This window comes from Trachypithecus francoisi, unplaced genomic scaffold, assembly GCF_009764315.1.
Source record: "Trachypithecus francoisi isolate TF-2019V2 unplaced genomic scaffold, Tfra_2.0 Lachesis_group3, whole genome shotgun sequence".
Classification (NCBI taxonomy): domain Eukaryota; kingdom Metazoa; phylum Chordata; class Mammalia; order Primates; family Cercopithecidae; genus Trachypithecus; species Trachypithecus francoisi.
In genome coordinates, this window is record NW_022681468.1 from 14,405,776 (window position 1) to 14,432,739 (window position 26,964).

Genomic DNA, 26,964 nt, shown 5'->3' on the forward strand with positions numbered 1-26,964 from the left:
TGAGACAAAAGACCAACCCCTCCCCCAAGGACCCATTCACCCAGGGCAGAAAGGTCTCTGCTTCTCAACTGCTGAATCCCAGGGGGAAAGTTCCAAAGTGTGGCAACAGAACCTTTCCAGTTCCAGTTTCCTAAGCCCAACTCACCTGTCTCCCATGGAGGGAAGGCACGGAAGGTAGCCTCAGCCGCTGGCACTGGGATTCATTCGCTCTTGCTTTTTCCCAGGGGGGATGAACTCTGATCCTCTCCTGTCCCTCTCCTGTCCCTCTGTCCACCCCAGCTTTAAGGAGGGGGAGGGGCCCCAGGATTCAGAGAGGAGAAAGGATAGGCAGAAAGACGGGTATCCAGCAATGACACCACCCACACCCTTCCCGAAATCCTGGTCTGCTTGGGGAGTCAGGGTTCTCTGAGAGGTGAGCTACTGCTGATGCAATCTCCATTAACAGGGAAGAGCAAGTGGAAGAAACCTGGACCCTGGGCTGCCCAGGAACTGGCTTTGGTCAGGGTCTGCAGGACTGCCCTGGGGTGGTACACACACCCTACCTGGTCAGGGAAGCTTGGTGCCTTATCAGCTGCTTGGGTCTGTTAAGGCAGGGGACCGACAGGGGCAAAAGCAAGAAACAGTCCTAACAGGTGAGGGGTAAGGAGCAGATGAAAATTCACAAGGGCAGGCTGGGCACGGTGGCTCACGCCTGTAATCCCAGCACTTTGGGAAACTGAGGCAGGTGGATGACCTGAGGTCAGGAGTTCGAGACCAGCCTGGCCAACATGGTGAAACCCCGTCTCTACTAAAAATACAAAAATTAGCTGGGTGTGGTGGCGCACACCTGTAATCCCAGCTACAGCCTCGGGAGGCTGAGGCATGAGAATCACTTGAACCCAGGAAGCAGAGGTTGCAGGGAGCCAAGATGGTGCCACTGCACTCCAGCCTGGGTGACAGAGTGAGACGCTGTCTCAAAAAAAAGAAAAAAAAGAAAAGAAAAAAAGAAAATTCATAAGGGCAGCCAGTTCTGTGCACAAGGAGGAGACACAGGTGACAAGGAGAAGAGGCACAAGAGCCAGCAGACTGTGGGTAACAGGAAAGATGGGGTGGGTAAGGCGAGGACTCTGTCCTGCTCACGTGCCCTTAACTACCAGTCTCTCATTGCAGCTGACCCAGAACCCTCCTCCAGGGCCAGGTTCTCAACATACTGGACACCTTCCACTCTAACTACGCTTGACCTGGTGAGGCAAAATTCCAAACCAGAAGTCCACAGGCACAACCTGCTCCTGTCTCTATAGGCATTTTCCATCTGAGTACAATGGGGTTTTCTTTTTTCTTTTCTGCCCCCAATGAGAAGAGCGAAATTCATTTTTTTAAATTGCCTATTTCTGTAGCAGAGTAATTACCCCATGCTAATGAGCTTTGGGAATAAACTAAAGTAATCCTGCGTAGTGATGAAAGCGTAATTTAAAAATGAAGGCCTAATTAATCATGCAATTCTTTAAACTTGTGATGCAAAAATATTTAGTTAAAAAAGAGAATTTTCCACCTACAGTGTACATACAGTTTTCTAGATTTAATAAATGCATAGATCCTTTAAAGGAAGTTACATTGGCACATTAAAGTCAAAAGAGAATTAGCCAAGAGGAGCATATTACATATTAAAAAACATTATTTTAGTTTCTAACTGCAACTTTAGAGACTAAGAGTATCCATTTAGAATCTCAAATGGGTTCTGCCGAGGAAGAGGAGGGTAATTAGGATACACATGCTCTGAAAGCTACACAAGGCTTCAGACAGAGAATTGAAAACCAGCAGGGATGCCATCAGGGGCCATGTGGCCTGTGCCTTGTCATAGCTAAAAATAATTTTTGGTCTTTTTTTCAAGAAAAAATAGAGGCATTGGATAGGGACAGATACTAGGAAATGACCTGAGGAACCCAGGAGTCAATGATATATTGATGAGATTTTGACTCAAACAGTAAGAACCAACCAGGAGGGTAAAGTCATACCCACATTCACTCCCCAAGTGTGGCCAACTTACAGAGGCTGGCCTGGGAGGGGTGATGGACTGGTGCTTGGCCTCTCTTCTGCTATAACTGGCCATTGAACTACAGACCCTTGACCTCTCCAAGACACTACTTTCTGTTAAGTGGGGAGAATAATCCCTACATACATCACAGGGCAGTTTGGAGAATCAAAACAGAGACAGAAGCACTTTGGAATCCAGATGAGCCTGTAAGATGGGAGGAACCAGGAGAATTAAGCTATTAAGGGGACAGAGTGGTCCCGAGGGCTCTGGAATCCCTGCAGCTAAAGTTGATACTGCTGAATCTACAGGGTCCCTGCCTTGTCACTTGGCTGATTTCTTAGGAAAATCACCCTTGTCCTCAAGTTGAAGACCATGAGCCCAATTTCTAGGTTAAAAAAAACAAAAAGAGAAGCCTGAACTTGGTGGAGCTACGATACTAATACTGATGTGAATCCCCAATAGAAGACTGGTGGTGGGGGTGAGGTCCTGTCGCAGGCTCATGCAACAGGGAACTTAAGGGACACAAGCACAAACACTTCCTCCTTTTGAAACTCGGAGGCCCTAAAGAGCACAGTCAGAAATTCCAACCAGGTCACGATCTTTGAGTCTCAGGAAGGGATTAGCTACTGGATTTAAACTCATCACCAAGTGTAAAGCGATGTCTGGTGAATCACAAAAAAATGTTCTTTCCTCTTACATCACCATGGGTAGTTCCCATACATTCATCCGTGCAAAATATCTCAATATTCAAAGTGCATCAAATCGGATAGACTTTTGCAATAGAAATATTAAAAAAATAAAAAACCTCTCTATAAAATTAATTGTGCTTTCTTTTTTAGAAACCATAAACCATAAATGGTTTGTATTCATAAATCTTTTAAATATATATTTGAGAGCTATGAAGTGGTCGAAAATTATTTTATATTTTTCTATCTACTTTTGAGTCAGCCTCCCATTCTTGGCCTTTCACGTATAGTAAACTACGTGGTTCCAGAAGCTTAGCTCTAAATATTCTAAATTCTGATTTTCACACTTGCCTTCAGCTAACCAGAAAGCAATTTGTTGTTTTTCAGGCAATCTCTCTTGCATAATTAACCAGCACTTCTGACACACTCAGTCCAGTTCAGCAGGCTATGAAATTTGTTGGGCATATAAACAACTGGACCTTTCAACAGGGTGGTTTTGAAACTACAGCATTAACAAATAAATGACAAACCCACAAGGACAGTGCATTGTGTCACAAAGAAGATCTGGAAAGTACAGCTGTAAACTATAATCTCCAGTCTCTGAGTTAGCACCTTTCCACATTAGTCTCTTACCTTTTTCCCTATTTCAAACCAAACACCTCAGTGCCAATACAAGATGGTGCACAGAGGATTTGTGTCTCTACGATCATTACCTTTTTGGTGTGTATCATGATCCTTTCATATGGAATGATAGTTTTCAAGTATGATGAACCTATATGATGCTTCATTGTTTAATATTTCATTGCTTATTCTCTGAATGCATCAATAAAAGTGAGAAGAATATTCATTCATTTTCTCTCTTCTGCAGAAAAAAAAATTATTTTCATTCCTCCAGTTTTTCCAGGAAAAGGGGTAGAATGTCTGCCATCATGGGCCCTAAACCCCAACAGGTTGAGGTCTTGCCCCTTCCAAACTGTGGGTGCTTCCAGCAAAAGTTGGAGGCTCCCAGGAGCACATGCTGCCTAAGGAGCCGCCTCTGGGCCGGAGGTGACACTTGAGAACATTCCTATTTTGCACCTGCCCTATGTGATCTTGTGCTCACAAATGACCTCATTTCCGAGGCTGCCTGCAGAACAGAAAGACAAACTGCATGCAGAAGTCCTTCTGACTAAAGTGTGCAGGAGAGATGAGATGCTCAACACATCTCTGTGGCTGGCAGCTAGGGATCTTCGAAGCTGCTCAGATAATGGCCCCTGAATCCAGCCTTGCAGGGGTGGAACTCCAAGGAGGAGGAGGACGCCCAGCAGTCTGGCCTGTGACCAGACAAAGACCACGATGGCTCTTCCTTCCAGTGTGTGAAAGAACGGACAGTGGCTGCCTATGCAGGAGAGACCTGTGGTGGGGGAAGGAGGGGAGAGGAGGACGCCAGTGTCACAGGGTGTCCAGATCAGCTCCCAGGGGCCACGACTCAGCGCTAATCGTCTTCCCGGCACATCGGCAAGTTGACGAAGGTAAAGACGTTAAACTCTATCATTATGGAGAAGCACAAGAAGATGGCGTAGAGAACCAGCACGTAGACGCCCAGCTTCCGGTCCAGTTGCCACTTGTTTAGGTGGATGCCAAGGACCTGGGAGGACAGAGTGCAGGAACTGGGCTTGCAGGGCAAAGAAATACAAAAGGCATTTCTACTGGAAAGCGATACCTAAATGAAGAAACCTAGAACATTCTGCAGAATGTGGGCACGCGTAGGGGGGTGCTGCAGGATGATCCTCAGTTTGACCAGAATAAACCCTAGAAGGCTTAGACTTGCCCCATGAAAGGGCGAGTCTCTGGCCCGGCCGCATTGACTCAGGGACACACAACAGCCACCCTCATAGGAACAGCCCTCCCCAGGCAGGCACGTCACTTCCTCCCAGCTGGTCATAGGCATGTGGTCCTCATTGCCCAGGCCTTCTCTAGAGACGAACGGGGGCTTTAGCTGGATGACCCCTGTGCTTCAGAGCATGGCACCATGATCTTTTCCCTTGTCTTCTTAGCACAATTTCCAAGGCTCCTATGGACCCCTGGCTGGGCAAATGTCTGCTTGAGCCATCTTTCTCTTTGCATGTGCGTGTGTGTGTGTGTGTGTGTGTGTGTGTGTGTGTGTTTGGGGTAGAGGGTTAAAGCAGAGAATTATCTTACATTTCTCCTTGACCCTTCTACCCTTCCTTCCACTGCCTTCCTCCTTGTCCCTCAATCAAGGCTTCCTGGGGCTGGATCCCAGGACCTCACTGGAGCATTGCATGTAAAAAGTCATGAGTTCCCTAAGGACAGACCAACCTGAGTTCAAATCCTAGCTTTGCCATTGCCCAATTCTGTGACCTTGGGAAAGTTAACCCCTGAGCCCCGATTTCTTTTGCAATAGGAATAACAGCACCTCCCTCACTGGGTGGTTGTCAGGATACAATAAAGTGACGCTGAAGTCAAGTGCTCAGCACAGACCTGGGCACGTGGGGTAGGGAGGCCTCGATCATTCTGACGTGCTATCCTGAGGGATGTCATGTCTCCCATTTGTCAGCTCAGATGTGCAGGGGAGGATCTCTCTCCTACTGCCACTAGAGAGGGACCGGACCAGGCAGCAAGAAAGGAAATGGAATTCGCTTCCTCTGGGGGCTTCTTATGCACTCAGGAAAAGCACAGAAAGCGTGCCGATGTTCTTGGCAAAGACTGGACTTGGTGTGTCTATGAATGTCTACATTTTCTTGCCTTTATCCTTCATTACCAAGGGAAGTGACAGGGGTGTTCAGAGTCACGTAAGTGACGAGGCGGAATCAGATGAAATCAAGTATGCATGAGGCATCTGTTTTGGAATTTTAAAGACTCACAGTGAGAGCGACAGAGCCCAGCAACAGGACCACGGAATAGACCAGCCCCCGGCTGTTGATCTTCACCTGGAAAATAAAAAACACGTGTCCTGAGTCTCTTGACTGCTCAGAGCCAATCCATCCTGAAATCCCAGCGGGCCTGGGCTTTTATTGCCTGGGTCAATGCATTCCCTCGTCAGGAAAACACAGATGTTTACAGGTGACCACATGGTCACGAGGGTCAGGGAAACAGGGAATCAAGTCACAACCCTGCTCATCTGAGGCGACAGCTTGGGATGGGGACAGGCACGCCAGCGGGCTGAGATGAGGAGTGGAAGTTCAGACATCCCTAAGGTGCTCTAGAATCTGCCATGGAAAATGGGTGTCTGAGTGCCAAGGAGAAGAGGAGGTCGTCTCCCAGAGCCTCTCGCTGGAACTGGGCCAACATCACTATCCTTCTGGGTAAAACACATCAATTCAAGGTGAGAAGAACTTACTGTTGATCCATAATTAACAACCATGGTCTGCAGGCCCCATGGTACGCCAAGTCCTACCAGGATGTCGAACACGTTGCTTCCTATGGTGTTGGAGACTGCCATGTCCCCAAGGCCTGCAGGGAACAACAACACATTTATTTTATAAGAGCAGGTCACCAGAAGCCTGTATTCTTTCTCCTAACTATTCTATCAGTGCCATTCCTTGGAAAGGAATTCCTTCTGCAAGGTTCTTATATTTCTAAACTTTTTTGTAAGGCCTAAGATCCATGCCCTTCCTCAAGCCTAAAGGGGACAATTACGGGTTGACTGTAACCCTCCAAATTCATATGTTGAAGTTCTAACCCTCAGTACCTAAGACTGTGGCTTTATTTGGAGATCGGGTCTTTATAGAGGTAACAGGTTAAAATGAGGTCGTTAGGGTCTTAATCCAATATAACTGGTGTCCTTATAAAAAGGAGAAATTGGGACTCACAGGGAGAACCTGGGCAAAGATGAAGACAGCCAAGGACAGAGAGGCAAGAGGGGCCTGGAACAGATTCTCCTTCAGGCTTCTGGCCTCCGGAACCGCAAGACAATACATTTCCATTGTTTACGGCACCCGGTTTGTGGAAACGACAGCCTAGCAGATGCATGCGGGGCCCTGCATGATCTCTCCTGCCGGGCTCATCAGCTGATGTTCTCTGAGGACTCCCGGCTGCTGTGCCTCACTTCATGCTCCCAGCTACCCTGGGCTGGAGGTCGGAGTGGGGCATCACCTCACGTGACAGAAGATGAAACAGGCTTGGGATGTGCCCAAGGTCACCTGGTCCAGCATCCTTTTTACCAAGCCTTGAAACATATTTGAGACCCAGGCAACAGCACCCATGACCCAGGCTGGGATCATAGGACATCGGATTTTATGCCCTGGTAGTTTCTGAGGGGTGAGCTCTCTTTCCCCAACAAGGCTAGAAGCACATCAGAGGCAGGGGCTCATGTCCTCATCCTTCCCCTTCCTGTCCAGCTGTCCAGTATCCAGCTAGCCACACAATCAGGAAGTTAGTAACTAGAGAGGCATATAATTAAGAAAGCAAACTTTTATAAGTAAGATTCATACTGGCTGGAATCTGCCCTAACCCGGCCAAAAGCCATACTTCCACACCACTGTCCTAACGTGGCACACATACGCCTGTTTTTGGAATGAACAAACCTGAAACACAAATGCCTAGAAACACAACATTGCTTTGGTAGCTGGGACGTATGGCAGCCAACTCAGATCGGCACCCACACAGGCAGCCCATCTCTGTTCGACCGCCAGCTCACCTATGTTGCATAGCTAGGTCACCTCTTCCTCCACTGCTTGTTGCTGTCATCTGTTGACCCCTTACAATCCTCCTCCCAGCCTGCCCCAGGCACTGTTTTGAGTGACTTCAAAATCTCGGCAGCTTAGTCCTGTTAGGGGTGGCGTCTCTGGTCTCTCAGTATCTGGTAAGATGCAGGAACGTGCAGCAACTGTTGTGGCCCAGTTAGTTGCATCTGGTGAAGAGGCAGGCGCTCCAGCAGGTCAGGAGGGTAGAAAGGTGTCTGAGTTTGCAGAGGAGGGGATGAGTGGGTCTAAGGTTTGGTGGACTTCCCGCTCTGCACAAACGGGGCTGCCAGCAGCTGTGTGAGCCTTTGAGGACTTCTAGGGCAGTGTGACTCAAACTTTAGTGAGCACAGGAATCATCTGGAGGTCTTGGGAAAATGCAGATTCTCATTCGGTGGATCTGGAGCAGGGTTTGGGAGTCTGCGTTCCTCATAAACTCCCAGGTCAAGCTGATGCTCTGGGCTAGGACCACGCTTTGTGCTGGGGGCCTGGAGGGAGGCCAGGATATGGTGCCTGTGGTTAGAGCACACACTGCACGGTCTCCTGGTTTGTGCAGAAGGCTCTGAACAGGGGTTCCTGGATCTTTTGTCATCAGGAAGCTATTTTTTTTTCTTTTTGAGACGGAATCTCCCTCTGTCACCTAGGCTGGAATGCAGTGGTTCACTGCAACATCCACCTCCTAGGTTAAAGCGATTCTCCTGCCTCAGCCTTCCGAGTAGCTGGGATTACAGGCATGCGCCACCACGCCTGGCTAATTTCTTTTATTTTCGGTAGGGGCAGGGTTTCACCATGTTGGCCAGGCTGGTCTCGAACTCCTGACCTCAGGTGATCCGTCCACCTGGGCCTCCCAAAGTGCTGGGATTATAGGCATGAGCCACTGCGCCCAGCCAGGAAGCTATTTTTAACCATGTTTGTTGGAGTCCCTGTCAATCATATCAATGTTACCCTGAGGACAATTACACACCCCCACTCCTGGCCTCACCCTTCCTCCTCCCAGCCCAGCGTAGCTGGGACCATGAAGTGAGGCGCAGTGGCTGGGAGTCCTCAGAGAAGTACAGAAGTTTCTGTACTTCTACATTTCACTGTAGCCACTCTGAAATGATGTGCTGCTTCAGAGACCCATCTGTCCCTTGGTCCTAAAAGAGACCCTTTGTTGACCTTATTGGGACACTCCCCATTCCTGCAAGCCCTTAAACTTCCAGCATCCTGACATCCCTCCCTAGCCTGAACTCCAGGGCCAGTTGTTTAAACTGCACATTCCCTTGTCCCCTGACCTTCCACTGTGTCCACCCAGCCGACTCTGGCTAGGGATGAACTTGTCATCTGTGCACTGCTGGAGCTGGCATGACTGAATCTCACCAAGTTCATGTCGCTGAACGTCGGCTGGGCCCCTGGTGCTCACCAACTTTCCTTGTACTCATTGTACTCGGCTGAGTACCCCATCCCCATTCATGTCCATCTGGAACCTGTGAATGTGACTTTATTTGGAAATAGGGTCTTTGAGGATATACTCAAATTAAGGTAAGGTCATACTGAATTAGGGTGGGTTCTAATCTGATGACTGGTATCCTTATAAGAAGGAGGAAGTCTGCCGGGTGCAGTGGCTCATGCCTGTAATCCCAGCACTTTGGGAGGCTAAGACAGGTGGATCACTTGAGGCCAGGAGTTTGAGACCAGCCTGGCCAACATGGTGAAACCTTGTCTTTACTAAAAATACAAAACGTAGCTGGGTGTGGTGGTGATTGCCTGTAGTCCTGGCTACTCAAGAGGGTGAGGCAGGAGAACTGCTTGAACCCAGGAGGCAGAGGCTGCAGTGAGCCAAGATCATGCTACTGTACTCCAGCCTGGGTGACAGAGTGAGACTCCATCACAAAAAAAAAAAAAAAAAAAGAGGAAGAAGAAGGAGGAGGAGGAGGAAAGGAAGGAGGGAAGGAGGGAAGGAAGGAAGGAGAAGGAGGAAAAAGAGGAGGATGAAGAGGAGGAGGAGGGGGAGGAGGAGGAGGAGAAGGAAGTCAACACAGACATACCAAGGGAATAATGCAGTATGAAGGCAGAGGCAGAGATTAGAGTGATGCAGCTACAAGCCAGGGAGACCCAAGGATTGTGCGACCACTGGAAGCTAGGAAGGGGCAAGGAAGGGTCCTCTCCTAGAGCCTTCAAGGGACCATGGCCCTGCTGACACCTGGCTTTCAGACTTCTAGCTGCCAGAGCTGTGAGACAATGAACTTCTGTCATTTTAAGGCACCCTGTTGTGGCACTTTCTTATGACTCCCTAGGGAACTAACATGATCACATCAAAGGTCACTCAGTTAAATTCTATTCCTCCCTCAGCTGCTGTCCCTAACTGTCCCCATTCTCTGTAAGGGCCCTGCCTACCAGAAAACGTACTCCCACTCTTCCTTTCCCCTCATCTCGTGGTTTCTCAGGCACAACTCACTAACCAACCAATCAACCCTTCATCTTGGAGGAATAAAATGTCCTGTCTCTCAAAGCCAACCATTCTCTTTGGGCACTGTTCTTTTCTCCTGTCTCCTGTGAGATTTTACGCCGTTATTCACCCATCCCCATCCCTATACTTTCAAACTCTGAGCTGCGAGGAAGGTCTGCGGATGTCCATGCTGGGATGCGACCTTGCAAGCAGAAAAGGGGAAGTCAGTAAAACCTGCTCTTGTTACAGCTCTTTTGTTCCACCATCAAAGCTCATACACTCATTCCTTGTGTTGCTCAGCCCATGCCACGTAGTAAGCCCAAAACAAAAACCACCAAACCAACCAAAATATTACACACATTCTAGAGGTCAGAAGAAGAATGGGGAAGTTGGATGTATAGGATGCCCATGCTTTGCCTTTCTTGGACCAGAATGTTTCTTGTTATTAGCTCATTTGCTGTATAAAGTTTGGACTTGGCCTCTGTTCAATCTCACATTGACTGCTGACCTCAGAACATTTTTGTTTTTAAACAACCACTCTAGCAAAAGCTTCTAGATAGAGGTCTGGAGTTCATCTTGGTAGCATTCTCTCCGAGGATGGAATCTAATAAATGATGCTTTCTAGATGTCACAGTTTTTCTCCATAGTAGGACTTGACAACTGCCAGTCATAAGAGCCACAACTTGGTCAACTATAAGTCAGGCAGGGATGAGGATGCAGCGGCCTGCACTGCATGACTGTGAGGGCTGGGGCATAATCCATACCTTGTCTCGCGACAATTAAGCTGGCCATGCAGTCTGGAACACTTGTCCCTGCTGCCAGGAAAGTAATGCCCATGATGACATCCGGGATCCCAAGTGTGTATCCGATAATAGTCACCTGCAGAATGGGGGTTGGAGACATGAACTCTCAAACAACAGTGTGTGGACTAAAGAAATATTCCAAGTATTAGAGATACTGTAAGCGTAGGAAATGGTGATTTTGGAATTACTGGGGCTGCCTCTTTTAAAAACAAAACAAAACAAAACAACACAACACTGAACTACAAGGCTAAGAAGCCTAAAGACAGAAGGATGGAAGGAAGGAAGGTCTTGAGTGTGCACATACCATCCAGAGTGCTCAGGACCAGGGATGCCACATGAACCCTGCTTTACCCTGGACTCCACGCCCAGGCCCTCTGAGCCCTCTGACACTCAGGCTTCAGACAGGGAAACAGATTCAAGTCCAGGGCCTTGGGGGCTGGTTTTGGCTCTGCCCTATCTGCATGACTTTACAGAAGTCATTTCTTCTCTTTGGTCCTCAGTTTCTCCAACTGCACAAGTGTTCTGGGGAAATGGACAATCCATTTCCAAGGCCTCTCCCTTTTGATACTGATATTCAAGAATCATTCTTCCAAAGCCTTGGGGGTGAGAGATGTATTAATAAAAGGTGGGGATGTAGGGGACGGACAGGTGGGCCTTCACTGCTTGCTGGAGCCTCGCCAGGACATAGTGAAAGTAAGCGCAGGGTGCTCAGGCGGGTACGCCTTGCATAGGCAGAGATCAAGGCTACAATGGGCACTGCCTTCTTTACAGACTTTTACTGTCAAGGCCATTCTATTCCCCCAAACTGAGACTATCTGAAGTTCAAACCCATAGGTAAGAGTGCCCCAGTAAAGTGGTTCCTGTGACCCCAGGACCCTGGTTTAAGAAACATGGATGGGGTTTATACATCAAGGTGGTGTCCTGTCTCATTGATAATTAGCAGAACTGATTTAATCACATGGTTATTTTCTATAACTAGAGAAGAAATTCGCATATTCATTAATTTGATCTTCCTGAGTCTCACACCCACCCAAATGTCATGAAATGCTTTTTTTTTTTCACTTGTAATGTTGTTTTGGGAATACACTTCAGTAAGAGAAATCACTGGATCCTTTCTTTAAAATCTGAAGATGAACTGGCCTTTAATGCTATTCAGAAAATTTAAAAATTGCAAATCCAACTCACTTAAGGCACAGTTTTCATTCTCTGATTGTCATCTTTTTCTAGGGAGGTATTTTTTGTTTTGTTTTGTTTTGTTTTTGACAGGATCTTGCTCTGCTCCATAGCCCAGGCTGGAGTGCAGTGGATTGACCACAGCTCACTGTGGCCTCAACCTCTCAGGTTTAAGCAATCCTCCCCATCTCAGCCTCCTGAGTAGCTGCAACTACAGGTGCATGCCACCACGCCTGGCTAATTTTTTTTTTTTTTTTTTTTTTTGAGACGGGTCTCGCTCTGTCACCCAGGCTGGAGTGCAGTGGCCGGATCTCAGCTCACTGCAAGCTCCGCCTCCCAGATTTACGCCGCCATTCTCCTGCCTCAGCCTCCCGAGTAGCTGGGACTACAGGCGCCCACCACCTCGCCCGGCTAGTTTTTTGTATTTTTTTAGTAGAGACGGGGTTTCACCGTGTTCACCAGGATGGTCTCGATCTCCTGACCTCGTGATCCGCCCGTCTCAGCCTCCCAAAGTGCTGGGATTACAGGCTTGAGCCACTGCGCCCGGCCTAATTTTTAAACTTTTTGTAGACACAGGGTCTCGCTATGTTGCCCAGGTTGGTCTCGAACTCCTGGGCTCAAGTGATCCTCCTGCCTTGGCCTCCCAAAGTGCTGGGATTACAGGTGTGTAAGCCACCACACCCAGCCTCTAGGGAGTTTAGATAGTAACTAATTCCAACTCTTCTTCCTCATCTCCCATATGGAGTGGGTTATGGAGACTTTAATCTTCATCACGGAAGCATGGAAACAGCATTGCTGCATCTCATGGTGAAAATGGCTAATATTTACTGTTATGAGCAATCAGCCATGCTGCAAACTCAAATCACAATACCTGAACAAGATGAAGTAAGATTAGGTTGAAATTGGGTATAGTGTACGCAACACTAATTCAACACAAGAAAGGCACTATAAGAAATCGCACTGCTTAGTGGCCAAACTGTGTATTATTCAGTGATGCTCATGATCATCCGACTGTTACCTAATTGGCTGTTGGTTTCAATAAATGGCTAACTACTGGATGCTTCCAACACGGTCTAACCAAACTGTTCTGGGCTGGGAGTAGTATATGAAAGGGAGTGGTCAGGAGGGACATGAATGAGGTCCTGAGGGACTTGAATATTCAAGTGTTCCCACGTCCCGTACTCAGCTGAACCAAGGCCAAGGTGTTCCAAGTGTGTGTGTCTGGGGCTGGGGCAGATGCTGGGGTCCTGAAGGCTTGGAGTTGTTCTGCCCCTCCTGAGTTACATGACTTGTTTCATTGACTAAAACACAATCAGAGTCCATCCTGGGCTTTCCTTTGGGATACAGAACTCTAAGCAGGTACCAGGAGAAAGGGAGAAAGGGAGCAGGCTGGGGGCAGTGCCTTCCCCCAGCTGGTGTCTTGGGGAGGCTCTGCCACAGGGACAGGAGGGCTGCTGCATGAGTAGGTGTAAGGACACTCACAGAGGCTGGGGCAGGTCTCTGATCAGCCTGAGGAAGCATCTGAGATGAGGGAGGCGGCCAAAGGGTGGGATTTCAGGAAAGCACAGGCAAAATGGCTCCCATACACTGTTCAGAATCCCAGTAATGCTCTGGGAGGGATGGGTGAAGGTGTGATTGGGTTGCGGGGAGGGAAGAGACAGGATTTGGCCGAATGTCTAGAAAGTGCTGGGCTGTCTTTTCATTCTCCCAATGGCCTTGTGAGAACGATGATCACCCCCACTTCATAGAGGGAGTCGCCAGCTTCCGTGGTTTGCAAGAGGTAGGACTAGGATTCAGCGCTGTTCTCATGTGATCCAGGATCCTTTGTTCCCCACTAAATGACACGGTTTCTCTGGAGTTAAGGGAAAGGTGGCTCCTTGGCCAGCATGGAACATTTACTGGCCCTGCTGTCTCTCACATCAAGATCACTTGCCTTCTCTGCTGCTGGTGTCAGGCATTAGAAGGAGAACAAAGGGACCTGATGCTAATTACTAGGGTGTAAGGGGCTGAGAGGGAGTTTCACAATCAATGGAACTGCAGCCATGCTGGAACTGCTTCCCCTCTCTTTGCTCCTCGGAATAAGGAGGAGAAGCGGGGACCCCATTAGGTGGTACACAGAAAGTGGGGAAGGAGACTCCTGTGTGGCCTGACCCAGCCCAGCCCAGCTGATGAAAGGTTTATATGGGGACCTGTCCTGTGTGACCATAGGCGCTTATGAGGAGCTACACCAATGTCTCTCTGCCTGTAAAACTCCCATCCAATGAAATGTGAAAAGTCCAGTAGCAAACTGAGAGGCAGCTTACGGTAGTAGCTGAGATCATGGGCTTAGGAGATCAATACCTGGGTCCTAATCCTAACTCTAGCACTCACTAACTGTGTAACCTTGGGGAAATTACTCAATTTCTCCATGCCTCGATTTCCCCATTTGTTAGATGGGGATAATAACACCCATCCCTTGGGGTTGTTATGAGGATAAGGAAGAGTTTATGTGAAGTACTTAAACCAGCATCCAGCACATCAGTGCAGAGAGGAGCATTCCTGGGCAGGAGCATGGAACAAGCTGCCTTGTGTTCAGCCTCATCTCCCTTGACTCCAGTCTCCTTCCTTCACATTCCCTCAGGACCCTGGAAACCAAGAGGACTTGGTGATCATCCACCTGTCATATTGCTCTGCCTATAACACCAGAGTGATTTAGGCTGCCTAAATTAGCACTGTGATTTAGGCTGCCTGTGTGAAGGTTGGTCTCCTTCCCTCACACTCAAAGGCAGGCACTGTGCTGTGTGTGTCTGCATCCCGGGTACCTGGCTGAGAGTCATGCACTTCATTCAAACCCTTTTCTACTGAGAAATATGCTGTGGTCAGTGAGACCAGTGACTTGCCCAAAGGTGGCATAGCAGTACCTGTGGTTAGCCTTGAACTCAGCTCCCCACCTCTCCCTGGCTGTGCACACTGTCCACCCCCTGCTCCCTCCACTTACCAGCCACACCATGATATAGGAGAACACAGCAATCCACAGCGTGGCGGTGATGAAGGTGACCATGAAGAACTTCTCCCAGCGGGGCTTGCTGCAGTTGGGAATGGTGACGCACAGGAGGAAGATGAGGGGCCAGGTGAACACCCACTTGACCTTGTCCCCTCTGGCCTCTGCAGGGGGAAGGGGCAGAGTGAGAAAAGAGGGGGAGAGAAACACACTGGGTAACACACCTGCCAGTCTACCTGCTGGTTTAGTCTTCAAGCTAAATAAGAGAATGCCACCGATGTGACTCTAGGCAACTAACCTTGCAGAATCACAGAACTCTATAATGTCACCCTGGAAGTGGCAAGACAATTTAGTAAGTGTTTGTTGCTTGAATAACTTAAGTCATTCGAAATCCTTCATTTGACAGGATAAGGAAAGTGAGGCCCAGAGTGGGAACAGACTCACCCAGAGGAGCTGGAATGGGGATGTAAGTTATGGTTGGGCTTTGGAATCAGACAGCCCTGGACTGGAGGCCAAAGGACCTTGAGAATCGCAACTCTACTTAATCTGACAGTTATAGCTTACACGTAACAACAACAGGGCAGCAATAATCAACACATTCAGCATTTGCCATGTGCTACGGGCACTAGTGCTAAGTGCTTTGCATCTTATTGGTTTCTTCATCTGTTAAATGAGAAAGTTATCTCTTGGTTGTTGCAAGAATGATGTGACAGAGTGTATGTAAAATACCCAGCACACGGGGTCTGGCACACAGCAGGTGCTTCGGAAATCTCAGCTCCTTTGTCCCAAGGTCATGTAGTCAAAACGGGTGCAAGACTAAAAGTGTGCCCTGGCTGGCAGTCGACACATCTCACTGGCCCCTACCAAGGGAATCCAGAAACAATTCAATGGAGGAAAAGAGGCCTTATAAGCCATTGAGTGTAAGCATAGTTTCCTTAATAAGCCACTGAATATAGGTGTGCACATGCAGGTTAAAAACTGGCCTGCTCGTCAATGAAATGGTGGAGGAAGGACTTCTGCAATTTTTATTTTTTATAGAAGCCTTGAGAACAACAGCAAAAAATTGTCAGAATCAACTTTTTCAGAGCTCTGGAATTAACCTAAGGTTTGCAGCAATCCAGGGAATGTCTATTTAAAAAAAAATCAGTTGGACAGTAAGTAAGAACAGTGAACTCTGTGGAGTTTTAACTTTCCCTATTTTTACTCCTTCTTGCCAGGTCTGGAGTAGCCTTGAAATCTAGCAGCACGCAACCACATTGAAAAACAGCAGGCTAGCAGCCAACAGAGGAGGCAGAACAAGGTTGGAGGACCTCCAAGTTCATTCCCATAGAATTGTTATTATTTGACCTGTCTGATGGTTTCCTAGAAGACTCCACTTTCAAGGCTGCCTTTATTTTACCAGAATCTGAGCTTACCCAGTGTGAATAGCTTTTTTCTTGGATGTGTTTGTCGAAAACAATTAGAGGCAATTATTAAATCATGTTGTTGGAAGTGGCAGATGACAGCTGGGACAAGTAACAGGTTAACCAAAAAGCATAAAAGAAAAAGCTGGGGAATGAGACATCCACAGTGGGCTTTGAAAAGCTCCTAGATATCTCTGGGAATCTAACAGACCATGAGCTGTGCCCAGGGTTCTTCACATGCTCAGGAAAGACTCGAGACTGCTGTAAGCTTTCACCTCTGCCTAACTGAGGCTCTGTGCAAATAAGAAGGAAAGGCTACTGCAGAGTTGTGAACTACCCGCCCGAGTGTTGGAGGCATGCCCCAAAACACACAGAGTCCCCTGGCAAAGACTGGGAGAATGACTGGATCCAGGAACCTAGGGAAGGCTCTGTCTAATCATTAGCTGACCTCTAGGCTAACCTAGCAGAGACTTCAGTGGCCACACACAACAAAGAATATGAATTTTGCACAATTAGTTTGGAAAAGTCACTAAATAAGCAATAATAATAAAGAGTAACCACCACAAACCCTAGAACAAGAGACAATCTCCTGTTCTCCAACCACAATGGAACAGAATTAGAAACCAATAACAGAAGGAAAACTGGAAAATTCACTAATACATAGGAAATGAAATAACATACTCCTAAATAAAGGGTCAAAGAAGAAAGCACAAAAAATTAGAAAATACTTTGAGATGAATCAAAAAAATGTAACATACTAAAACTTATGGGATATAGTGAAAACAGTACTTAGAGAGGAATGTGTAGCTGTAAAATACCTATATTAAAAAAGGGAAAGATCTCAAATCAATGACCAAACCTTTCTCCTTAAGAAAAATAAAAGAAGAGCAGAAAATGAGGTCCAAAGAAAGCAGAGGGAAAGAACAGAAAATCAAGGTTAGAGTGAAAATAAATGAAATAGAAAATAAAAAACAATACAAAGAATCAAAGAAATTGAAAGCTGCCTCTTTGAAAAGATCAATACAATTGACAAACCTTTAGCTACACTGACCAAGAAAAAAAGAGAGAAGACTCACATTACCAAAATCAGAAACAAAACAGGGACATCACTATGAACATTACAGAAATAAAACAAACTATTAGGGAATACTGCGAACAATTCTAACAGACAAAATTCTACAAAGGTACAAACTACCAACACTGACTCAGAAAGGAATAGAAAATCTAAAGAGATTTAAAACAAGATTGAAACAGCAATTTAAAATTTTACTTAACAATTAAGATTGAAAGCTATTACAACCCTCCCCTCCCCACCTCACTGCAAAATCAGGAACAAGATGAAGATATCTGCTCTTACTCCTTCAACACTGAACTAGAGATTATAGCCAAGAAAATTAGGCAAGAAAAATAAGTAAAAGTGATTCAGATTGGAAAGGAAGAAGTAAAACTATCCCTATTTGTAGATGACATGATCTTGCATACAGAAAACTCTAAGGAACCCGTAAAAAACTATTAGAACTAATAAACAAGTTCAGCCAATTTGTAAGATACATAATAAATATACAAAATTCAGGTGTGTTTTTATACATTAACAATCCAAAAATAAAATTAAGAAAACAATTCCATGTACAATGCCATCAAAAATTTTAAAGACCTAATGCTTATGCAACAAAAGTAGTAGAGGATTTGTATGCTGAAAACTACCAAACATCACTGGAAGAAATTAAAGAAGACCTAAATAAATGAGAAGAAATTCTGTTTATGAATTGGAAGGCTTAAAATGGTAAAGACGGTAATATTCCCCAAACTGATGTATACATTCAATGCAGTCCCTATCAAAATCCCAGGTAGCTGACCAGAAATTGACAAGCTGAGCCTAAAATTGATATGAAAATATAAGGAACCCCAAATAGCCAAAACAATCTTGAAGAAAAAAAACAAAGCTGGGAAATTTACACACTGTGATTTTAAAACTTAGTAGAAAGCTACAGTAATCAGGAGAGACTGCTACTGGAAGAATGAAATAAAATTCTGAGTCCAGAAATAAACCCAGATATTTAAGTGTTTATTTATGGACTCGACATTTACTGGCATAAGAATGGAATAAAATTTTGAATCCAGAAATAAACCCAGGCATTTAATATCTTGATATTTGACAAGAGTATCAAGACAATTCAATAGGAAAACAATAATCTTTTCAACAAATGATGCAGAGACAGCTGGATACCCACAGGCAAAAGAATGAAACTAGTGCTTTATCTTATACCATACACAAAAATTAAATAAAAAATGATTAAGACCTAAATATAAGAGCGACAACTATAAAACAACATGAGCATAACTCTTTATGGCCTTGGATTGGGCAATGATTAAATGACACCAAAATCACAAGCAACAAAAGAATAAGTAAATTATATTTTATCAAAATTAAAAACTTTTGTGATTCGTAGAATACTATTAAGAAAGTGAGGCTGGGGCTGGGCATAGTGGCTCATGTCTGTAATCTCAGCACTTTGGAAGGCCAAGATGGGCAGATCACCTGAGGTTGGGAGTTCAAGACCAGCCTGGCCAACATGGTGAAACCCCGTCTCTACTAAAAATACAAAAATTAGCGGGTGTGGTGTTGCATGCCTGTAATCCCAGCTACTTGGGAGGCTGAAGCAGGATGATCACTTGAACCCAGAAGGCAGAGGTTGCAGTGAGCTGAGATCACACCACTGCACTCCAGCCCGGGAGACAGAGCAAGACTGTGTCAAAAAAAAAAAAAAAGAAAGAAAGAAAGGAAAGAAGGAAGGAAAGAAGGAAGGAAGGAAGGAAGGAAGGAAGGAAGGAAGGAATGAGGGAAGAAGAAAGGCTGGGCACAGTGGCTCATGCCCATAATCCTGTACTTTGGGAGGCCAAGGCAAGAGGACTGGTTGAGGTCAGGAGTTCAAGACCAGCCTGGGCAACATAGTGAGCCCTCATCTCTACACAAATACAAAAACTAGCGGGGCTTGATGGCCTTTTAGTCTCAGTTACTTGGGAGGCTGAGGTGGGAGGATTGCTCTAGCCTGGGAGTTAGAGGCTGCAGTGAGCTGTGATTGCCATTGCACTGGGCAACAGAGTGAGGTCTTGTCTGGAAAAGCAAAACAACAACAACAACAATGAAAAAAAGGGAAAAGATAGACTGTGAAAATACTACCTATTGAACGGAAAAAAATATTTTGCAAATAATATATCTGATAAGGGTCTATTGTCCAAAATACATCCAAAATATTATCTAAAAACTCTTACTACTCAACAATTTAAAAAACCCAATTTTCTTAAAAAAGGCAAAGTGAATGCGCAGTTCTCCAAAGAAAATGGTCATTAGGAAAATGTAACTCAAGATGATTTCACAGCCACAAGTATTACTAGAATAAAAAAGATAAATAACAAGTATTGGTGAGGGTGTGGGAAAATAGGGACCTTCATACATTGCTGATAGGAATGTAAAATGGTTCAGCTGCTTTGGAAAACAGTCTGACAGTTTCTCAAAGAGTTTGACCCAGAAATTCTACTCCTAGTTCTACCCAAAAGGAATGAAAACATATGTCCACACAAAAACTTTTACTCAAATGTTCACAGCAGTATTATTTATAATAGCAAAAAACAAAAACAACCCAAATATTAACCAAGTGATGAACGGATAAACAAAATGTGGTATATAAATACAAAGGAATATTATTCAGCCATAAAAAGGAACACAGTACTGATACATGGTACCACATGGACAAATCTTGTAAACACTACACAAAGTGAAAGAAGTCAGACACAAAAGGCCATATATTGATAGATTCCATTTATATAAAATGTCAAGAATAGGAAATTCATAGAGATGGAAAGTAGATTAGTGGTTGCCAGGGGATGGAAGAGAAGAGGAATAGACAATCATGCTCGTGGGACTATGAAAGTGGGACAATAAAAATATTCTAGAATTATATATTGGTGATGGCTGTGCAGCTCTGTGAATATAGCAAAAACCACGAATTACAGTTTCTCAGGGTGAATTTTATGGCATATACATTATATCTCAATTTAAAAATTTGCAAAGTAGACTGGCACTAGCTGTGTTTGCTCTGTAATATTTGTGCTAGAATCTTCCTAAATCATTGAAAGTACTTTACTAAAAAAAAAAAAAAATCAGCTGCTTATAATAATTAGCCAAGAGAATATGGTTAACTTGAAATCAGCAAATCTATCAATCTCTTTCTAGATCTTTCTCTATATACACCTTTCTATAGCTTGTAGTCCCTGTACAAATGGCCAAAAGTTTTCCTGCCTTGATTGGTTTGTCCAAAATTCCAGGCTCTTCTCCTGTGAGTCCACATCCCAACTCATCTAGTTTGCTGAGGAAGGCCTAGGGCATTTCTAGAATTGACCGAAAACTCCGTATGTAGAGGAAGAATTCACTTTAGGGAATTGTAACCCTGGACACTTCAATGTCCAGGAACGTCTTTGAGGGTATATACAAATTCCACAGCAGAAGGATAATGCTCTCATGTTCCCAGACACCAAATTGCACCAGGTGTTTGTCTTTTTCTTGCCTGGTATGGGTTTTGCATTGGTTTCAACATCCACCCCCGTCTGGCCCCACCCAAGTGGCGGGTGTCATGGCCCACCATTGTTCCCTAAGAAACAATGTTTCAACCGACCTATTCTATTGCTGTGTTTTTCAACTGTTGGATGAGATCCAGGAGAGAATGGTGAAATCAATTTAGTGAAGGGCAACCAGCATTTTCTTTTTTTGAAAAAAGGAGAAAATAGAGTTCCTGTACATAGTGAGAGTTCAATATTATTCCAGGAAACTGGTTTCCTTTTTATATTTCCAGGTACGTGTATAAAATATTCCTCTAGGTCATGGTCATAGTGTGGAAACCTTCCATTGTGCTCATGCTGGTCCCTGTTCCATTGCTAGTGCTGTGCAATCCTCTCAACCCTCAGCCTTCCATCCATTTGGTCTCTCTTCAGCCTCCCCAATGTTCTGACTCTTCTGAAAAGCCGTTAACCCTGCCAGCCCATGGTGATCTCTCCCTTCTGTAAATGCTTTGCTTTTTAAGAATTTATGAATTATTGAAACTCTACCCAAGTTGCCCCATAGCCTTACTGCTTGAATCTGCCATCTCTACCTCTCCCGGCTGGGTTGCAAACATAGCTGGTAACAGCTCCTGGTGCCTTCTGCACCAGTGTGGACCATACAATTAGCAGGAGGTGGTATTCTAACAGCCTGCTCTGCATAATTGGGTGTTTTGTTTACTGCCATGTTACCTAATTGTTCTGCATTTTGAAGCCCAGTGCTCAAAGGCCGAAGACAAGGCAAGCAATGGTAAAGCTCTGGCATCTGATTTGGTTCAAATCCAGTTGACTAGCTCATCAGCTGTGGGTCATTGGGCCAGCAGTCCCCATGAAACTCATTTCCTTACTGTAAAATGGGGGTGACAACAGTACACTGGGGACTTGGGAATATGATACTATTTGTCAATAGGAGTTCACAGAAGAGTCTCAGTAAATGGCACATCTTACCATTACTATCAGGGCCATATGTCAATACAGACACAGTTTCAGATATAGGCTGGGTGCAGTGGCTCACACCTGTAATCCTAGTGCTTTGGGAGGCCGAGGCAGGTGGATCACTTGAGGTCAGGAGTTTGAGACCAGCCTGGCCAACTGGTGAAAACCCGTCTCTACTAAAATATATATATATATATATATATATATATATATATATATATGTAGGCCAGGTGTGGTGGCTCACGCCTATAATCCCAACACTTTGGAAGGCCGAGGTGGGCGGATCACCTGAGGTCGGGAGTTTGAGACCAGCCTTACCCACAGGGAGAAACCCCATCTCTACTAAAAATACAAAATTAGCTGGGCTTGGTGGCGCATGCCTATAATCCCAGCTACTTAGGAAGGCTGAGGCAGGAGAATCGCTTGAACCTAGGAGGCAGAGGTTGTGGTGAGTCGAGATCGCGCCATTGCACTCCAGCCTGGGCAACAAGAACAAAGCTCCATCTCAAAAAAAAAAAATATATATATATATACACACACACACACACACACACACACACATATACATATACACAAAAATTAGCTGGGCGTGGTGGCGGGTGCCTGTAATCCTAGCTACTTGGGAGGCTGAGGCAGGAGAATCTCTTGAACCCAGGAGGTGGAGGTTGCAGTGAGCCGAGATCATACCATTGCACTCCAGCCTGGGCGAAAGAGTGAGACTCTGTCTCAAAAGAAAACAACAACAAAACAAACATGGCATGGAGCTGTCAGCCCAAAGCTCTCAATATCTGGCTTGGAAGAAAGTCACTTGTATGAGTTCTGAAGCTAGACTGGAAGCCCCTTGCAGGCAGGGGCCTGCTGGATTCTTGCACGGTTGTGGAAGACAGCAGAGCCCCCAGCCCAGCCCCTGACCCATGGCAGAACTCAACACAGATTAAATGCATGGGAGGCTACAAGGGCTCCCTCAGAAACAGGAAAAGATAATCTGAACATAACATGTTTGTAAAACCCCACATAATGAATGTGATCATCATCATTTGAAAGCTCATTAGCAGCAAAGAAGCCCCACATAATATGCTGATAAAGTTAGATATTTCCTGAACTTATGCCAAGGGACCAGATGACCAGGAAACATGAATGGAATGGAAAAGTTAGAGAACCCAGTTGCACTCGATCAAGGTAAAGAGGCATGGACAGCCTTGAAAACTGTCCCAGGCTTTGATGGTGCCTACAGAGGTGCCTGGGTACAAGAATTCTGATTCAGTAAGAATCCCAGGACACCTCTGGCAGAACCAGCCCAGCTCCCCTGATGAGGGGATATTTTCTCCCAGGCACATTTCTGCTCCTGCCTGTGACTAGCCCAAGGGTAGTTCTAATCAGACTGAGTCAGTCAGAGCCTGTCCCTGAGGATGCTGAAATTGGAACCAATTTCAACATGTGCATGCGGCTAAAACTGTGAAAGCAGGAGAGGAGAGGCAGAGGCAGCAGGTCTGAGGGGCAGGAGATGAATGAGGGACAGAGATGAGCATGGGGAGATAGGGGCTGTCCAATCACACTTCCTGGTTCCAGTTGTCCTCAGACTCATCCACACCTCTGCCCTGGCTCCAGGAAACACCTCTGTATCTTTCTCATAAAGTCTCCTTTCCTGCTGAAACCAAGATCTAGCTAATTTTTGATACTTGTAACCAGAGAGTCCTAAGCAATAGAGTTATGAAGACAGAAACAGCAGGGCAGCAGGGAGAGGCTCTTCAGTCCATGCTAGCCAAGAGCATCTCGCTCCTTGATTTAATTCTGAACTCATCATGCAACCTCCTGCCCCAGGATTCGGTCTCCCGAGCAGACTTGCCCACCAGGCTGGGCCTTGGCCTCCTCATCCCCCAAATGAGAGACTGAGACTAAACCAGTTGTTCTCAAAAACAACTGAACAGCCACATCACCTGGGGGGCTTGTTCACACACAGATTTCTGAGTCCTAGCAACATCCTGAAGGTTCTGCCTTCAAGTCCTCAAGTCCTAAGTTCATGCTCAAATGCACACTGTTTGCCAAACCCACATCTAACGTGTTTTTAAGTGTGGCCAGAATTTGTTTTAATCGGGTATGGTAAGACACAGAGGTATAGAAATGATGGTCATGGGAAAAAAAAAAAGGTTTTGTACTCACAAAAACTAGAAACAGGAGGCAGGGTGTGCCGCATGGGGCCACATGAGGAAGCACCAGTGCTGGTGAGAAGGCACAAGGAGTGAGAGGCAAGCGTGGGCAAAAGCCTTTATTGTGGCTTCCACGGGGCAAGGGAGGGTGAGTATGCAGCCTTAGAACTGAGTAACTTCTACAGGCTGCTGGGAATGTCAACTAGGACAATCACTATGGAAAACAGTGTGGCGATTCCTTAAAGAACAAAAAGTAGATCTACCATTTCATCCAGCAATCCCACTCCTGGGTATCTACTCAGAGGAAAAGCAGTCATTATATGAAAAAGCTACTTATATACACATGTTTATGGCAGCACAATTTGCAATTGCAAAAATGTGGAACCAGCCCAAATGCTCATCAATTAATGGGTAGATAAAGAAACTGTGGTGTATATACACACACACACACACATATATGTATGTATATATGTGTATACATATATATATATGATGGAATACTACTCAGTCATAAAAAAGAATGAATTAATGGCATTCACAGCAACCTGAATGGGACTGGGGACTATTATTCTAAGTGAAGTAACTCAGGAATGGAAACCAAACATCGTATGTTCTCATAAGTGGGAGCTAAGCTATGAGGATCCAAAGGCGTAAGAATGATAGAGTGGACTTTGGGGCCTCGGGAGGAAAGGGTGGGAAGGGGTGAGGGATAAAAGATGACAAATTGGGTTCAGTATATACTGCGTGGGTGATGGGTGCACCAAAATCTCACAAATCACTACTAAAGAACTTTCTCACGTAACCAAATACCACCTGTTCCCCCACAACTTATGGAAATGAAACATTTTTAAAAAGAGAACTGAATAACTTCAGGGAGCTCTGGGGCTGAACCTGGTTGTCTGTACCTTGCCCTGGGATGACTAAGGCAGAGACGAATGTTGCCTCCTAGAGTATAAGAGCCAGATGGAGGAGGCAGTTCAGAGTAGGGCTTTGGATTGATTGTTTTGCACATGAAAGTCATGCTCCCAGCAGGCAGCTGATTGCTATCTACAAGAACTGAAGGGCCCTGGGAGGGGCGGTTTTTCCCCAGGCAGGGAGGCCTCAGATACCAGAGCATCAAGAATATAGAAAAAAGAACATAGACTTAAAACCTACTGTTAACTTCATAAAGTGACTTTCAGGTCTATACATCAGCCAACTGAGAGCTTTGCTAATGTGAATTGGTCTCTCAAGATTTTGGGCAATTCTAGGTTGTAGAGGGCATTCATTGTTCTCATCTGGCTGGCATCCATTCCCCTTTAATGGTAACAGCACGCCAATTTTCCTTTAGGGAATCAACCCTCTATTCCACATTATATTCATGTAGTTTAGACAGGGCGGACTCCCCTCCTTGATGTCTGGGTGGGTATGAGGGTCAAGCTTGGCTAATCATGTATGCCATAATATTTAGTGTGTTCACTCCCCATGCTAGCAACTATTGTAGGTACTGGCACCCCAACATAGGACTTCTAGACCTCCTGGTATTATGGGGTTACATAGGCTCCGGGTTGGGTGTGTAATATAACAAGGGTCAACCTTCAGAATTCTGCCAAGAATCACTGCCTCTAATACCCATTGCCCTTTCCTCCTTACTAACAGAACTCTCTTTTCTTGAGACTGTAAGTTCCCAGCTAAAAATCTTAATATCCTAGGCTTCCTTGCAGGTAGGGGTGGCTATGGACAGTTCTGGACCATGAGATGCAAATTAAAGTCTACTTGGTGGAGCTTCCAGGAAAGTCATTCTCTTCTGGATAAGGAGAATGAGGCCCAGTAGTATGAGGCTCCTGCCCTTTGTCCTCCTTGTCCCTGCCAGGAGTAGGGAGTCACTGGAGTTGCAGAGGCCAGTGGGCAACCTCAGGGACAAAAGCCACCAACTGAGTATGGACAACAGTAATGGGATACTGATGACAGAGCTGCAGGATTCCCTACTCTCAGGACTTCTTGTTATATGAGAAAAAATAAAATCCTTGAGTGTAAGGCTCTGTCACTTGAGTTTTCTGTTACATGCAACTGAATGCAATCCTTAACTTAAGAGACAGAGGCACCATCTGTGCATGGGGCTAACCCAGTGGGATGTAAGCTTAGATGGAGGAAAGCCAACGCAGGGATAAGCCAACCCAGGGGACAGCAATGCAGAGAGATGGATGGTGTCTTGTCGTTTCCTCTGAACCCCGGGTCCAGCCTTGCCAGAAGGCAGACTTTCTCAGGGAACCTGCCACCATGTGAACTTTTTGGCTTAAACCAGCCTGAATAGGGGTTCTTTAACATTAGGGGTCTAGACTAATTCATGTGTGAAATAATACAGTTTTGGGAGCTGCAGAGGTGATGGGACAATGTCTATACTGATGGACATTCCTCCCTACACTATTGGAAACCCCTCCTGGCTCCCCACTTCCATCTCGTTGGGTGCAATATTGGAGTGAAATGTTCTTCACAGACTCTGATTGACACACAAACATCAACAAGAGAAAGGAGGGCTGCCGTCATGTCTTTTACTAAGCTCTCAGATTTCTCTTTTGAAGTAGAAAATTACAATTTAATGATGTGAAAAAAAAGTCTTGAAATGAACTGTAACAAAACAGATGGCTAATCAGACTGGAGAAAAAAAATTAAGAATAGATGCAGTTGCTGATGAAAAACCTCAAGCAAATTAATGTGGACAGTGAATGAATTCCATATTCCAATTAAGGGAGTGGTTAACCTGTGGTGTGCAGGGATGCATGCATCACTGGATGATGTAGAGTAGATTTGCATGGGCCTGGGAGCTCAGAGCACTTATATGACCTGGACAGCAGAGATTCCAAAGCAATGGTTCTCAAATTTGAGTGTAAGTCAGAATGCCCGGAAAACCTGTTAGATCACCACACTCACAATGATTTGACAGGACTAGAGGAGAAGGGAGTTCCAAGAATTTGTGTTTCTAACAAGTTCCCAGGTGCAGTTGATGCTGACAGTCCCAGGACCACACTGTGAGAACCACCACTCTAGAATAACTCCAGTTAAAAGCAACTGAGATATAATTAACATATCATAAAATTCACCCATTTAGAATGTGCAAGCAGGCAGGTTTTAGCATATTA

The 26,964-nt window shown here is 45.5% G+C and overlaps 1 protein-coding gene across 5 annotated transcripts in view; it reads right to left on the minus strand.

The window, feature by feature from the left end:
- Positions 1-936: 936 nt before the first annotated feature.
- SLC24A4 (solute carrier family 24 member 4) overlaps positions 937-26,964 on the minus strand; it is an 89,262-nt gene continuing 63,234 nt past the window's right edge. For all 5 annotated transcript variants that reach the window (XM_033191542.1, XM_033191543.1, XM_033191540.1 and 2 more), the window contains 5 exons: positions 14,764-14,930; positions 10,575-10,689; positions 6,041-6,153; positions 5,565-5,630; positions 937-4,327 (listed from right to left, as the gene is read on the minus strand). In XM_033191542.1, the coding sequence (XP_033047433.1) occupies positions 4,175-4,327; positions 5,565-5,630; positions 6,041-6,153; positions 10,575-10,689; positions 14,764-14,930 (614 nt within the window). In that variant the 3' untranslated portion in view covers positions 937-4,174. The remainder of the gene's footprint in view (positions 4,328-5,564; positions 5,631-6,040; positions 6,154-10,574; positions 10,690-14,763; positions 14,931-26,964) is intronic.